Source organism: Gracilinanus agilis, chromosome 1, assembly GCF_016433145.1.
Source record: "Gracilinanus agilis isolate LMUSP501 chromosome 1, AgileGrace, whole genome shotgun sequence".
In the NCBI taxonomy this organism is placed as follows: domain Eukaryota; kingdom Metazoa; phylum Chordata; class Mammalia; order Didelphimorphia; family Didelphidae; genus Gracilinanus; species Gracilinanus agilis.
In genome coordinates this window covers 385,212,435-385,227,610 of record NC_058130.1, presented here as the reverse complement: position 1 = coordinate 385,227,610, position 15,176 = coordinate 385,212,435, and the positions used below count along the sequence as shown (strand labels likewise).

At 36.8% G+C, this 15,176-nt stretch overlaps 1 protein-coding gene across 1 annotated transcript in view; it reads right to left on the bottom strand.

Moving 5' to 3' along the window:
• ADAMTS12 (ADAM metallopeptidase with thrombospondin type 1 motif 12) overlaps window positions 1-15,176 on the bottom strand; it is a 561,778-nt gene that overhangs the window by 378,846 nt on the left and 167,756 nt on the right. The window contains exon 3 of the mRNA XM_044681474.1: window positions 12,029-12,203. Coding sequence (XP_044537409.1) covers window positions 12,029-12,203 — 175 coding nt within the window. The remainder of the gene's footprint in view (window positions 1-12,028; window positions 12,204-15,176) is intronic.

Genomic DNA, 15,176 nt, shown 5'->3' with positions numbered 1-15,176 from the left:
TGATCATGACTCTTTCTCTCTGACAAAGGGATATTCAAACCTTTGCCAAATCCATTGATACTATGCATTTCTCATGCTCTTCAAAAAGTTTTTCTCCCCTTCACCCTACAAAAGCCATTATCCTCTGACAAACCCTCATCTTTTCTTGCTTGACTACCATAGAGCCTCCTAATTGGTCTCTCCTCTTCAAGTCTCTTTACTCTATCCTCCACAAAGCTGACAAAATAATGTTTGTGGGACATAGTTCTCACCATTTCCCTCCTCTACACAAAAATTTTAAGTGCCTTCTTAATGCTTCTAAGATAAAATATGAGCTTTTTAGGCTGGCATTTAAGTCCTTTTGAAATCTGCTGCCAACATACCTTACCCATTCCAACTTCTATGACTCATTTCTATGTTTGCCATATTCCATGAAAGCTAGATTACTTTTATTTAAACCCTTAACTTTTGTGTATTGGCTCCTTCGTGGAAGAGTGGTAAGGGTGGGCAATGGGGGTCAAGTGACCTGCCCAGGGTCACACAGCTGGGAAGTGTCTGAGGCCAGATTTGAACCTAGGACCTCCCGTCTCTAGGCCTGACTCTTAATCCACTGAGCTACCCAGCTGCCCCCTAGACTAATTTTTTATGAAATCTCCAGTCCATTTCCCATCTTGAACAGAAGCCCTCTCCCTCCCCATGTATGTAATGTGCAGTGTAGCTAGTCAAATAAATACTAGTAGCTAGTCAAATAAATAAAAACTCCTGTGAGAATAGCAATGATTACATTTGTCAATGTGAAATAAACTTGAGCATCAACATCAAAACCTACTGTAAATATATGATGGGCTCACACAATAAAATCTAAGAACCCAATTGATATTATAACTCATACTATTCCTGTATAACCAAAGGGTTTTTTTTTTACCTGGATAACATGTTATAATGTGTGAAATAATTCTGAACCCTGTTAAAATAAGAATATAAACTTCTGGGTGTCCAAAGAATCAGAAAAAGTGTTGATATAAAATTGTTTCACCTCCTCCAACTGGATCAAAGAAAGTACTATTTAAATTACGATCTGTGAGAAGTATAATAATTCTTATGACTAAAACTGGTAAAGATAATAGTAGAAGTACTGCTGTAATTATTACTGATCAAACGAATAGTGGGGTTTGATACTGGGACATTGTGGGTGGTTTTATATTAATAGTTGTTGTAATGAAGTTAATAGCCCCTAACAAAGGTGAAATTTCTGCTAGATGGAGTGAAAAAATTGCTAGATCGACTGAAGCACCAGCATGAGCAAGATTTCCTGCTAATAGGGGATAAACTGTTCAACCACGTAATTAGAGGAACAAGGATTTAGAGATGGAAAGGATCTTAAAGGACATCTAGTCCAAAACGTTTGCTTTTTGTTGTTGTTCAGTTGTTCTGTGATATATGGCTTTTCATTACCCCATGGACCATAGTATACTCTTCTGTCCTCCTTTATATCCCAACAACTGTTCAAGCTCAAGGTCCTTGCTTCCATGACAGTATCTATCCATCTCATCCCCTGATGTCTTTTTCTCCTTTTGCCTTCCAGTCTTTTCCATCGTTGAGGTCTTTTCTAATGAACTCTGTCTTCTTGGCTTCTCTTTATTTGGCCAAAGTATTTAAGCTTCAGCTTCAGTATTTGACCTTCTGGTGAAGAGTCTGAATTAATTTCTACAACTGAATTGATCTTTTTTGCTGTCCAAGGCATAAATGAAAGAGCTGTATAATAGAAGATGATGGCCTGTGGCCCAGAGGGTCAGTAAAAAGACTCCTATATTTTTGAAAATAAAACTAAATGATATGCAAAATAATGTACAAGGTCTTTTTAAACTCTTTTCTTGGTTGTTGAGCCTGACAGAATAAGATTATACTGGTCAGAGACCATTCAAATCAGTTTCAATTGGTTGTCTCTTTTGAATGCTATCTTCACGGCTCTTCTTTTTAATAACCCACAGACATAGACTATTTATGGTGAATCACAGGCTTTTAGAACAGGAAGGACCTTAGAAGGTCATTTCACACAATCCACGAGCTCAGTATTCCCCTCTTTTCTTCCGCCACTAACTTCCTCCAGATATGTAGCACATATATGTTGCCTATAGACCCCATTTTAGTTTCTTAGGCAGGCCTCCATTTCCTAGGCCATTTGCTCCAGCTTCATCCATTTCTTCTTCTCCCATTTGTCACCCTTACTAAGAATCCTCTACCATTAGAAAATTATCTGACAAACTAACTGAAAGTAGGCTATTAATGATTGATAATAATATTATGTTTTTCCTTAGCCAAAAGGTACTGGAAATTTAAGAGAGGGCTCCTGAACAATGTAAATCTTTTTTTTTTTAAACCCTTGTACTTCGGTGTATTGTCTCATAGGTGGAAGATTGGTACGGGTGGGCAATGGGGGTCAAGTGACCTGCCCAGGGTCACACAGCTGGGAAGTGGCTGAGGTCAGGTTTGAACCTAGGACCTCCTGTCTCTAGGCCTGACTCTCACTCCACTGAGCTACCCAGCTGCCCCCAACAATGTAAATCTTAAGCGTAACAGGGACTGTGTTTTCACTGGTATAGGAAATACCTTGGGGAAGACATTTCTCTACAAATGATAATGAGCAGCTTCTCTACAAGTCTGAACAGTTCTCTACAAGCTTCTTTTAGGTTGATAAAGGTACCATTCCTTGCCTAGGCAAATTTAGCCTGAATGTGACAGAAAGGAGACTTACACTCAGATCATTCTGGCCCTAAGGACAGCTCACTATCCATGATGCCTCTTAAATCAATACTAAAGACCAAAACTGACCATTTTGCTGAAGTGTTTTACATACATTATCTCTTTTTAAACTCCAAGAAATTTGTGCCACTACAAGTGTTATAATCTCTATGTTAGAGATGAGGAAACTGAGATTCAGAAATGGTAAGTGACTCATCCATGGTGTACAAATAAATGTGAGACTGTAAAACTAATATAAGCAATGGATTGATTATGGATTATAAACTGATTTTGATATTCTGCTTGCTGTGCTTTCAAAGTGTCTTCAGTTTATATCAGTGAAGTGAAGCTCATATGTGAACTTCTCTTCAGGGCCAGGCACCAGGATGCTAAAGAGACTCTTGTTATAAAAAAAATAAACTATTTATTGAGAATATATAGGATAAAAAGGATTTTAAACTCTAATGGATTCTAACTCCATCCAAATAAAACTTCCTGGTTCCACAAGGAACCACTTCTATTTTCACAGGCTACACTGATCCTTCCTGATCTAACCCAAATTTTTACTATTCTAAGCAAACTAACAATATTATCCTTATAATTCTTAATTTTGCCTTCGAGTTATAAAAATAAAGGCTAGCTGGTTGAGTCTCAACAAGAACCAAGTTAGGACTCTGAGCCTTAGCAGACTCAGAATCCAAACCAAAGACCAGGTCTTTCTTTGATCTTCTCAGAGTTAAAACAATCTATATAAACAGCAATAGATAGTCAATAGTGTTTCCCAAGTTGGAAAAAGAAAACTCTAAGCTCCTTCAGGTCTTTCCCTCCTTTCCTTCTACCTCAGACAGGAGAAAGAGTCTCTGTCAGTGATTCTGCCAACTGCCAGAGACCAACTGCCACACCCAAAAAGAGTAACTATCACAGGAAAACCTGTTAAACTGTCAACATTTGAAATTGAGACTGTATCAGTTCTGTTTGAAACTCCAATTCTTTCTCAAGCCAGTTTCTCTATTTATCTCTAAACTAATAAACAATACTTATTTTCTAATATCTAGTAAATACAACTAGTAAATAACAGTGACAGAATCTGAACCTAGCTTCTCCTAAGTCCTACTGAAATCTACCCACCACTCAGAGAGATGAACCAATGATGGGTTTTCAGGTACTATGGCAACAGCTAAGGAGAGATTTTTGCAAAGAGGACCTTCTTGGAACTTCAAACGCTCTATTTCTTTAAATTATTTATTTATTTCTTTGTTTATTTTATTTAGAAGATTTTCCCATTGTTATATGACTCATATTCTTTCCTTCCCCTCCTCTCCCCCACCATAACCAATGAGTGATTCCACTGGGTTTTATATGTATCACTGAACAAGACCTATTTCCATATTATCAATATTTGCAATAGAATGATTATTTAGAGTACAGATCCCCAATCATATCCCCATCGAATCATGTATGTTTTTCTTCTGTGTTTCTACTCCCACAGTTCTTTCTCTGGATGAATCACTGACTATTTTGTCTAACCATGAGACCAACTCTATCATGCAACGCATACACACTCAGGAAACCTTAATACTTAAATCTGGAAGGTTTATTCTTTTGGCAGCTCTACTAGAACATATAATGCCTCTGGTATTCATGTCTGTTTCCTTGTAGCCATTTTGGCAATTAAACACTCTGAGCTGATAAAGCCACATCACACAGAAAGATAAAATCATTTCCATTCTTCTGACAGCTAGGAAGAAACAGCTGGTTTGAGGAATCCTTGCTAAATGACCAGATGCATGAAGAACTGACTTAAGAGAAAAAAACTAAGGGATGTGCATAGATCAATGCTCTAGGAATGACCAGAGTCCAAAAGGAGTCCAGGTTAACCTAAGAAGAGTTTCTAGGTAGAAAAAATTGAAGAACTCTGACACAATCTCTCCTGGCCACGTGCAGAAGGCACCCTGCACATTTCAAACCACCCCCTTCTACACAGACTCTGGCATTTGTCATTATCTGTAAAGAAAGAAAGGGAGGTATTTATTAGTGTCATTAATGTTCTTCATTTAGCTACCAAATCATAACTAATTCAGGAACTCATTTTCAACAAAATACTGCTTAGCCAGAGAGAGCTGCCCTTGACATTTCAATAGTTCAAATCCACTCAATTCAGCAGCTATTCAATGAAGGGTTATTTGTGTGTGTGGTATTTAGCACAATATCAGTGAATGTATGAATCAGACATAGAGTAAGGAGTTCTGAGTTTAAACCTTGGTTTTAACACATACCAGTTATGTACTCATGGACCTTCATGGCTACTCTTTGCATCTCATTTGTCTTATCTGTAAAACAGGGGACAATAATTCTTGTATTACTTCCTGTACAGAGCTGCTGGGGAGAAAGCTCTTGGCAAGCTTTAGAGTGCTATCTACCTGTCTTTCTAGCCAGTCTTTTCACTATTTATGTGACAGAATTTATATGTCCAGTGTGATAAGTATGGACATACTCCTCTGAACTTTAGCTAGTGAGATAGACCAGAGATCAAAACTGCTTTTATCTCTCATTAGGGGAAAGAAGATAGAATTCAGCATATAGCCAAGTTCTCCAGTCTAACAACTGGTTTAAAACTCCCTTACTCAGCATCCCCTTACTTTCCAATTCAAACTAGAAGTCCCTTCTTACTTTCACCATCAGCCTCAGGGCCCCCATACTCATAGACCAGCTCTGGCTCCAGGCAGAAAACATCAAGGATGCCTTGATAAAATTTGTTAAAAAATAAAATTGATAAAGTTCAATACTGGGTGAGGGTGAGGATGCCTTCCACCCCCTCTGAAAGAAATCAAAACTGTTACCTATTTCTTGACTATCTATTGCTAAGATTATATAAAAGAGGCTTATGTGTGTATAAACAGAGGTTAACAGTACATATGTGTACATGTGTGTGGCACTGATAACTGGCATAGAAGCAATATCAAAATCAAAGCCATTTAATATTTATGAAGCACCTTCTATTTGCCTTATGCCTGGAACCCAAGGGGATACAAAATTTAGGTGACACGATCTCTGCCTTCAAGGCACTAACAAATAAAATAGGAGATTAAGAGACTCATACAGATATATAGACACTCAATATTTCAAGGATGAAGGACAAAGGCTACGTGTGAGAATGTTGTAGACAAGATTCTAGTTAAGATACAACTCAGATTCAATGATCTCTGAAGCTCCTTCCAAATCTGAGTCTGTGATTCTACATTGTAAGAGTCAAGGATAAAAGTCATGCAACTTAGGGAGATTCTACCTGCTCAGTCTTGTCAGTCTAGGTCTAAGGTACCAGCCTGTGCCCTTAATCCCCATATGACCAACCTCTCCAACCTTCTTAACTAATGCCTCCTGGTACTTTCCTATCTATCATCCTGTCCTGTTTAGAAAAACTCCTGGTCTGTAAGGTCCTCTAAATTGTCTTATTGCCCTGCTAAGGAGGATATAGCTCTTCTGTTTGAAGTTTTATAGGAGCAAAGAAGATGACCTTTAATTTTTAAAAATTAAAAATTTGTGGATTATTTGTGAATTAATCACTCTCCATTTTCCATCCACAAATGAATTTTGGTCTTAATGAGGCAGGATTCTGGAAGCAACCTAAGATTGTAAAGTTCAAAGTCATCAGAAATAAAAAGAATTGTCATTAACTGAATAAATACATTTTAGATGAAAGTAATGAGTCTCCCTACAAAAAAAATTTCCAAAATGTCCTTGAAAAGCCAGCAGAAAAAATTACAAAATTATACTGTAACAAGTTTTATAAAACTCTAGCTACAGAGTAGGGATAAGAGATAGTAAAGGGGGGAAGGATAATGGCCCTTGCCAAAGAACACCTCATTCCTGGCCATTTTCTCCAGCCCTTTAAAATAAAAAAAGCAATCAAGGTATAGGTAAGTGAGCCAAAGAGAAGAAAGGAATTGAAATGTTTTTTTTTCTATCAGCCTATGTGAACATTCAAGATCTTTTTCACAGCAGGAATCTTCATGAATTGAAATTCCAATGGATGGAAAAAAAACATCTTTCCAGTGATTTGATCAATCTATGTTTGTTATATAACCACAGCAATTCAATCCCTCTAACATGAAGTGGATGAAGCACAAAGTATATTTAAATTCTGGTTAATGACCCTGTTCTCTTCATTTAATTCCCCAGTTCTTCAACTGACAGAGCATGTGAGAGCAACACATTTACTTAGCTAAAAATGAATTATTGGGATGTACTGAGATAAACAGCAGTATTAAAATCTTAATACCATTTTTGTCTTCAAATAAACTCAGGTTGGGGGGGGAGGGATTCACTCTTGCTTCCAACTTAGAATTAAATTGTATTTATTGCCATACAAAGAACAGAGTATTGTAGGTAAAAGAGCTATAGCTAAGAGACTGGGCCCAAACACCTTATTTTCAAGATGAGGAAACTGAGGCCCCAGGAGGATTAAGGGACTTGCTCAAGGCCATACAACTAGTAGAAAGCATTAGAGTGGGATTTCTTCCAAAAGTAGGTGATAGCAAACACTTGTGTCTTTGTAGCAGCCAGAAACATGGGTATTTATTTCCTCCTCTAGCTCTATATCAGGGAGTATAAAACAATACAGTCCAATTTTCCCCTCTTAATCTATTCTCAGCCTTGTTTACCTGTAATGAACACTTGTTTTATAGGTCATAAATATACTAAGGCTGTGGGCTATTAACTAAAGGAAACTTAAAGCAAGGGAAAGATCACTGTGGGTAAGGATTATTCAAGGAAGTCTTCATTCATATAAGCAAGCCTTGAGCAATTGTAAAAAATGGACTATCTGGCTAATATCACAGGTTGGGGATAGGTGGTATTTCTGACTAGGGGAAGAGAGGTGGAAATGAGAATAGAATGTGAAAATAATAGATAATGGGATATAATGATGTCACATTTTAAGGTTTAAATGCTATTTCATTTGATTCTCATAACTCTAGGGGTAAGAGCTGTTATTATCCCCATCTTACAGATGAAGAAATTAAATCTAAAAGATTAAATGACTTAACCAGGGTAACACAGCTAATAAGTTTTCCCTCAGACACTTTATTAGCTGTGTTACCCTGGTTAACTCATTACACGCTCCAACCACCAATCTATTTCTATCTACCCAACACTTTGCTGATTTGATTCCTGAAAATTCCTACCTAACTAATTTATTGCTTTTTTTTCAATTTGGTTCAAAAGCAACACATTCTAGTTTGCACTGCTTTGATATCCCCCCCCCCAAAGATGTATTTTCTGTTACTCTAATGAGAAAAAAGATGCAAATATCAGCAGGCAGTTTGTAAAATTTTGAAATGATGCATTTTAAATGAGCTTAGGAGCTGTGGAAGAGGAGGAAAAATGTGTTGTTTTATGGCTCATTATAGTGTACTCCTGGGTAAAATGTAAAACTGGATTGACTTTCAAATATATAAAAATACTTTAGAACTTAAGAGTGACTTAGTTCAATTGTGACCTACTCACTATTACAAGGATTTGGAAGGGGTTAGGGATGAGGCTACAAGAAAGACCCTTTGTAATGAAGTCAAAGGAAGAAAAATGTGTCTAAAACCAATGGAAAGATGCATTAGCTCTATATTTATATTTGTTGAGTCTCAAATCTGAAAAAAAATGCTCTGGTGACTTTGGACAAGTTTGTTGGGATATATCACTTGTTTGATGATTTATGTACTGGTGGAGGCAACTAGGATAGAGTGCCAGACTCGAGTCAGGAAGACCTGAGGTCAAATCTAACTCAGACATTTACTATCTATGTGACCATGAACAAATCATTTAATTTATGTATGCCTTAATCTGCTGGAGAAGGAATTGGCAAAGCACTCCAGTATCTTTGCCAAGAAAACCCCATGGTTTTGCTATGGTGAGAGGAGTCACAAATTGTTGAACACAACTGAAATTGTAAACAATAACAAGCGTACAGGTAATATTAACTGGAACCGAATCATGATACAGTGTTCTTCTTATAAATGTGGGAAGGGCATTAACAGTATCAGCACAGGTTCACAATTATCGAGCCCAATTCTCTCACTGTCCAACATACTTTCTATTCCATTGATTAGGTCATTCTGATCTGAAAGATGCCTGTTACACTAAGGTGGTTATTGCACAGTCCAAAATGAACTGGACATTAGGATTAGTTAGTTGGATCAGCCATATTATAAGCATGTTGTTCAAAATCTCTATTGGAATGCTTATTAGTTAGGCATTCAAATATTTACAAAATACAGCCTCAGTTGTATATTCACCAGATTTGCCCTTCCCATGGACAGAGCTTCTACTCTGGAATGAGCACCAGATGCAGCCATTTTTTACTCAGCCTCCTCTGCTCTTTGGCTCTTTGAAAGACTCACAAGTTGTATAAGACCCGGTGCTGTGACAAGTGAGGGACCAAGAGGAATAAGACCAAAGGTGTTGTGAGGCTCAAATGAGATAGTCCTTTCAGTCGTGGCTCAATCTTCATGGCCCCATTTGGGGTTTTCTTGGCAGAAATACTGTAGTGGCTCACCATTTCTTTCTCCAGCTAATTTTGCAGATGAAGAAACTGAGGCAAACAGGATTGTTTTTGCCCAGAGTCACATACCCAATCAGTGTCTGAGACTAGATATTAGAGAAGTTCAGAGGAAATGAATAAGCATTTGCATAAGACCTGATGTGTTCCAGGTACTAAGCTAAGTGCTTTTTATAAATATTATTTCATTTGATCCTTACAACAACTCAGCAAAGTAGGTATAATTATGATCCTTTTTTCACTGTTAAGGAAACTGAGGCAAACAGACATCCAGTTCCTTGCCTAGGGTCCTACAGAGTTTCTGAAGTCAGAGTTGAGCTCAGGTCTGACTCCAGTACCAGCACTCCATCCACTCAGCTTCTATATTGATAACTACATTGAGAAAATTTAACTAGATAATTTTCTTATCTCACATAGTGCTAGAGTAATTGTTCTATAACTGTATTTTGTCCTGATTCCCCCAGACACTCATCCCAACTTCAAGGAAATAGAATTAATATATGTATAACATATATGTATGTATAATAATATATTAATATAATACTAATTTGTGCCTGTTTGCTGTCTCGTCAGTCGGCACTTCTTAGCCCATCATTGAAGTATTCTCTTTCATGAAAGGGAATAAACAACTGCCTCTTTTTACTCCTAAAAGAAAAAATACCAGTATAAGGTCATGATAATAGGAAGGAAGAGTATAAAGGGGAATACAAAAGTCACTTGCAAACTGCCTCATAAATTACCTGAGGCCACATCCTTAGACTATGTGCTAAATTAGGGGAAACCAGTGTTTCCCAGGGCTTATCTCAAAATTCTCTTCTTTCAACTAACCCTAGACATCAGACTATCCCTAACTACATTCCTAAACCAGTATAATGGTTGCTCATTCCCACCAATTTGAGTATCACAGAGCCTTTGAGTTCTACATTCTTGGTTTATTTAGATACTACAAATGTGTAAAATAGATCCAAGCATAATTAGAACACTAGAACTTTAAACTCTTAAGGATTGTTGAGAACAAAGGATATGAACAGGCAGTTGTCAAAAGAAGAAATCAAAGCTACCTATAGCCATATGAAAAAAAATGCTCTAACTTATTATTAATTAGAGAAATGCAAATTAAAAAACCTCTGAGATACCACCTCACACCTATCAGAAATGAAGAATGCTGTTGGAAATGAGGAAAAACAGGTAAATTGATGGTAGAGTTATGAACTATTCCAACCATTCTATAGAACACTTTGGAAACATGCCCAAAGGGCTATCAAACTGTGCATACTCTGACTCAGAAATACTACTAGGTCTATACCCCAAAGAGATCAAAGGAAAAGGAAAAAGACCCAGTTGTACAAAAATATTCATAGCAGCTCTATTTGTGGTGACAGAGAATTGGAAATTAAGGGGATAGTCATCAATTGGGAAATGACTGAACGAGTTAAGGTATATGATTATAATTGAGATCTACTATGCTATAAGAAATGATGAGGGCAGTAGTTTCAGGGAAAAAAAACCTATATGAATTGATGCAAAAAGTGAGAAAAGGCAGGAGATCAGTGTGCACAGTAATAGCAATGTTGTAATATGATTAACTGTGAAAGATTTGCTTACTGTGGTCATACAATAAATGAAGACAATCCTGATGAAGGATTGATGTACCAATTAAGAAAAAAATGCTAGTTACCACCAGAGAGAAATGATGAATCTGAGTGCAAACTGAAGTATAATTTTCTTGCTTTATTTATGTTTTGCTTTTCTGTGATAAAGCTAATATGGAAATATGTTTTTCATGATTTCACATGCATAATTGATGTCATTTTTCTTGTCTTCACAGTGGATGGGGAGAAGTGTCAGGGAGGTGGAGAATTTGAAACTCAAAATTCAAAAGGAATATGAAAAATAAATAACATTTAAAGATACTGCTGAAGACACCATTTTCTGCAAAGAACTTTTGATTATGTGGGATATATCAATTGATATTTACCATATTAAGAATCAAAACATATTAATATTATGGTAAAAATATATTTGACAACATAGACTCCCTGAAAAGGTCTTAGAAACCCCCAAGAATTCCCAGATCATACTTTGAGAGTCGCTGATCTAGTCGTTACTCTATATCAGGGGTCGGCAATGTATGGCCATATCTGGCTCTTTCTGCAGGAGCCATAAAGTCAATTTTTTTCAGACGCTGTTACAGGAGCGCACACTGTGAGCACTGTACGGCTCTCACAAAATTACAATTTTAAAAAATGTGGCATTTATGGCTCTCATGGCCAAAAAGGTTCCGACCCCTGCTCTATATAGATGTGAAAAGCTATCAGATAATATAAAAGCCAAATGTTTTGCTTTTATTGCATTAAAAATAATTGTCTTTTTTATTCTTTTCTTTTATTCTTTTTTATTTCTTTTTATTCTTAATATCCAGCTCTTGAAACATTTCTTTACTTCTTAAAAAATAATTTACTATTTTGATCAAGAGGATCACATTATGTACAGATAGATTATAAGAAGTCCTTTTCTTCCCATTTCACAAAGGAACGATCTTCAGCACAAACAAGGAAGGTGATTTAGACAAGAAAAATTATGACAAGGCCTAGAAATAGAAGCCAATTTTCCTGAATGAAAAGGAGTCAACATAAATAGGGTTGTACAAATGAGGACATTTCAGAAGAAACACCTTCATAATCTAAAAAACCTACTACAAGTACCACATTTCCCAACCTCTCCTCTCAAATTTTAGGGAAAAAAAGGTCTCCATACCATTCAGTCCACAAGCAGGTTCTTTTTGTTCCGGAAATCCCCATCTTTTCCTGAGAGAATCTGTGTGTACTTGTCTCTTGTAAATGATGTGTGGGTGATGCTTTCCTTCAGCCAATGGATGCATTTTAACAGGTTCAATAAAATAGTCTCCATGTGGCAGGCGGAAAAATCCAGTCTGAAAATATATTCAACAAGAGAACTGATTTTGATCAACTCCTTGCAAGTGAAAGGAAAACTAAGAGAAAACAAAATTCTAAAGATATTGCTGATTTCTGAAGGCTAGCATTTCTGTAGTTCCCTATTCAGTTCCAACTACACATTTCCTCCTTTATAAGCATCTAAAGAGGTGTCCAAAATTAATACCAACTATCAAGAAGGATCCCTTGGTTCTGAGACTTCATGATTTTGCAGAATGACTTTAGTGACTTGAACAAGAATTTGAACCTGGTTCTTTTGCCCTTTATTGTTACACCTTCAAATTCAGTACTCTGTTCATTGTGCCATATACCATTCCTTATAATTTTTCTTCCCCTGCCCCCACCCAAGAATCTGACTCTCCCATCTAGAAAAGAATACCTATTTGAAAGAAACAATATGATGGATTGTATTTATGGGCTTTCCCGTAATGAATCTAATGCTTACATCCACACACACCATTGGGTTGGCAGTTCCAAAATACACAGGTTTTTTTTTATTTCAGACATTTAAAATCAGAACAGGAGTTGAACCTCTGAGATCAACCCATGGATCCCGACCTGGCCTTTCTAAATCTCAGACTCCCCAATTATAAAATGAAGATAAATGATATTTATATTACATACCCAGCTCACAGGTTTATTATAAGGAAAGCACTTTGTAAAACATAAAATGGTAGATGAATAGGATTATTTTTTCCACTCCAAGATCAGAGGATGGTTTCTAAAGTTTTTCAACCAAGTCTTCTTTGGGTTTCGAAAAAGAACATTGCAACAATGAGGCAAAGTGTAAAAATGGTCTGAATTGTTTCTCTGGAGACCCAGCTCTAGTTCAAATTCTGTTGACCACTCACTAAATGAGGTTGAATGAGATTCTTATTTGCATTTTAGTTTCTTCATCTATCATGAGAAGAAACTCTAACATAACTTACAAAGTACTTTGAATAGATTATCTCTTTTGGGCCATACCACAACATTGGAAGATGGATACTACAAGTACTTATTGTTTTTGCTTTATAGATGAGGAAACAGGGATGTCAAGGTGATCATGGTCATACTAGTGTTGGGGGTGAGGTTTTAACCCTGATCTTCCTAATTCAAGATGAAGTATTTTATCTACTACGTCATGCATCCTCTACCAAAGGCAATAAAGATGTGATGATCTCCAAGGTTCTTCCAGTGAGTTTATTATAATTCTCCAAGTTGCACTGGGTTTTGCAGAATGATCAGTGACACCAATTGTTATACATTCCTTATAATTTTTTGAAAGGGTCCTAGAAATAGTAGGACCTGAGGAAGGCAATCCTAGAATAAATTCCCAAGAGATAAGTCATCCAAGATAATCTATGGAAAATCCCAAGTCTACCTTGCAACACACAGTGTATTCTGAAACCCTGCATTATAGGTATAAAGATGATCCAAACCACCAATGAATTATAAAGAATAATGAAGCTCATGAAAGAAGAGAGTTCATATTGCCAGGGATAGTTTAATTTGGCATCTAACAACAACTTAAAAGGGCCCCTCTTGAAATTTTTTTCTTACTGTGTTTTTGGTCCACGTATGTGTTTCACTCTCTGGGGAACACCCAGGACAGAAACTCCTTCCACAATGCAAAAGAATTTTAAAAGTTTGTAACATTGTCTAAGTGGTTTAGTCTTAGGGAGTTGCCTGGGACACTAAAAGTTAGATAACTTGCTAATGGCTGTATAGAAATTCTATACCGAATCCAGGTTTTCTTAACTCCAAAGTCAACCGTCTACACCAAACTTCTTATCTAGGTAGAAATCAAAAATTCTATAACTAGTTCTACACCTTGGTCACTGCCAAGGTTCATAGGAACCCCATCTAACTCAAGTTTCCAGTTGTCCTACCATAGAATTCTAGGTACAGAACCATAAAGAAACTTAGCAATCATCTGGTCTAAAGGTTTAAAAGGCCTCCCCAAAAATAGGTTACAATTTGACAAAATAAATAAAAATATAACAGAGCATAGATAATGTTAATATATAGTTTCCTAAGTCAATAGGTAGCTCACAGGTATCCATGTGTAGTTTTTAGCACCCCTTCTTTCTATCAGTTTGTCACCCCTGATCTAGGCCAACCATATCATTTTTACAGATGAAGAAACTAAGGCTTCAAGACTGTCACAAAAAAAGGAGCAGATGGCAGAAATGGCATTCAAACTGTGGTTTCTTTATTCCAAATCAAGTGTTTCTTCCCATTATTTCCTTTAAGAACTGTCACTTTCTCTGCCCTTGCTTTACCTTGAAGGCAGAGCCTCTCACAAGAAGAACCAAGGAATTAAAACAACTGGAAACAAACTCTTATAGCTCAGGGACTTGGTTCCATCTCTATGATAGGACATAAGCAAGGTTAAGAGAGAAAACTTGGATCTGATATGGGTTGTTAGAGAACACTTTTGCTCCATAATACCAAATTATCTCCCAATAGGGACAAGGATTCTATAAATATTGTGTGATTTTATCAATTGAACATCAATTTCCTAATGAAGCAACTGAGGCAGTTAAGTGGTGCAGTGGTTAGAGTGCCAAACCTGGAATCAGGGAGACCTGAGTCCAAATCTGGTGTGAGACACTTATTACCTATGTGATCCTGGATAAGTTACTTAAACCTATTTGCCTTGGATTCCTTATCTGTAAAATAAGCTGGAAAGGGAAATGTCAAACCACTCCAGTGTCTGCCAAGAAATTCCCAAATGGGATCACAAAAAGTCAGACACAACTCAAAGGATATTAAAAAGGAAAGGCTGGAGATAGCTTTGTATATATCTCCTACTAGATCTTCCTCTCTAGATCTGGGAGGATGGCTGGTATATAGATCTTAGGGATAGTATGAATGACGGAGGGATCAGGTACCCAAGGCCTAAGCTAGTTATTGTTGATGAAGGAGGAACATCCATTCCTCTCACACTAACTATTGATTTGATTTAT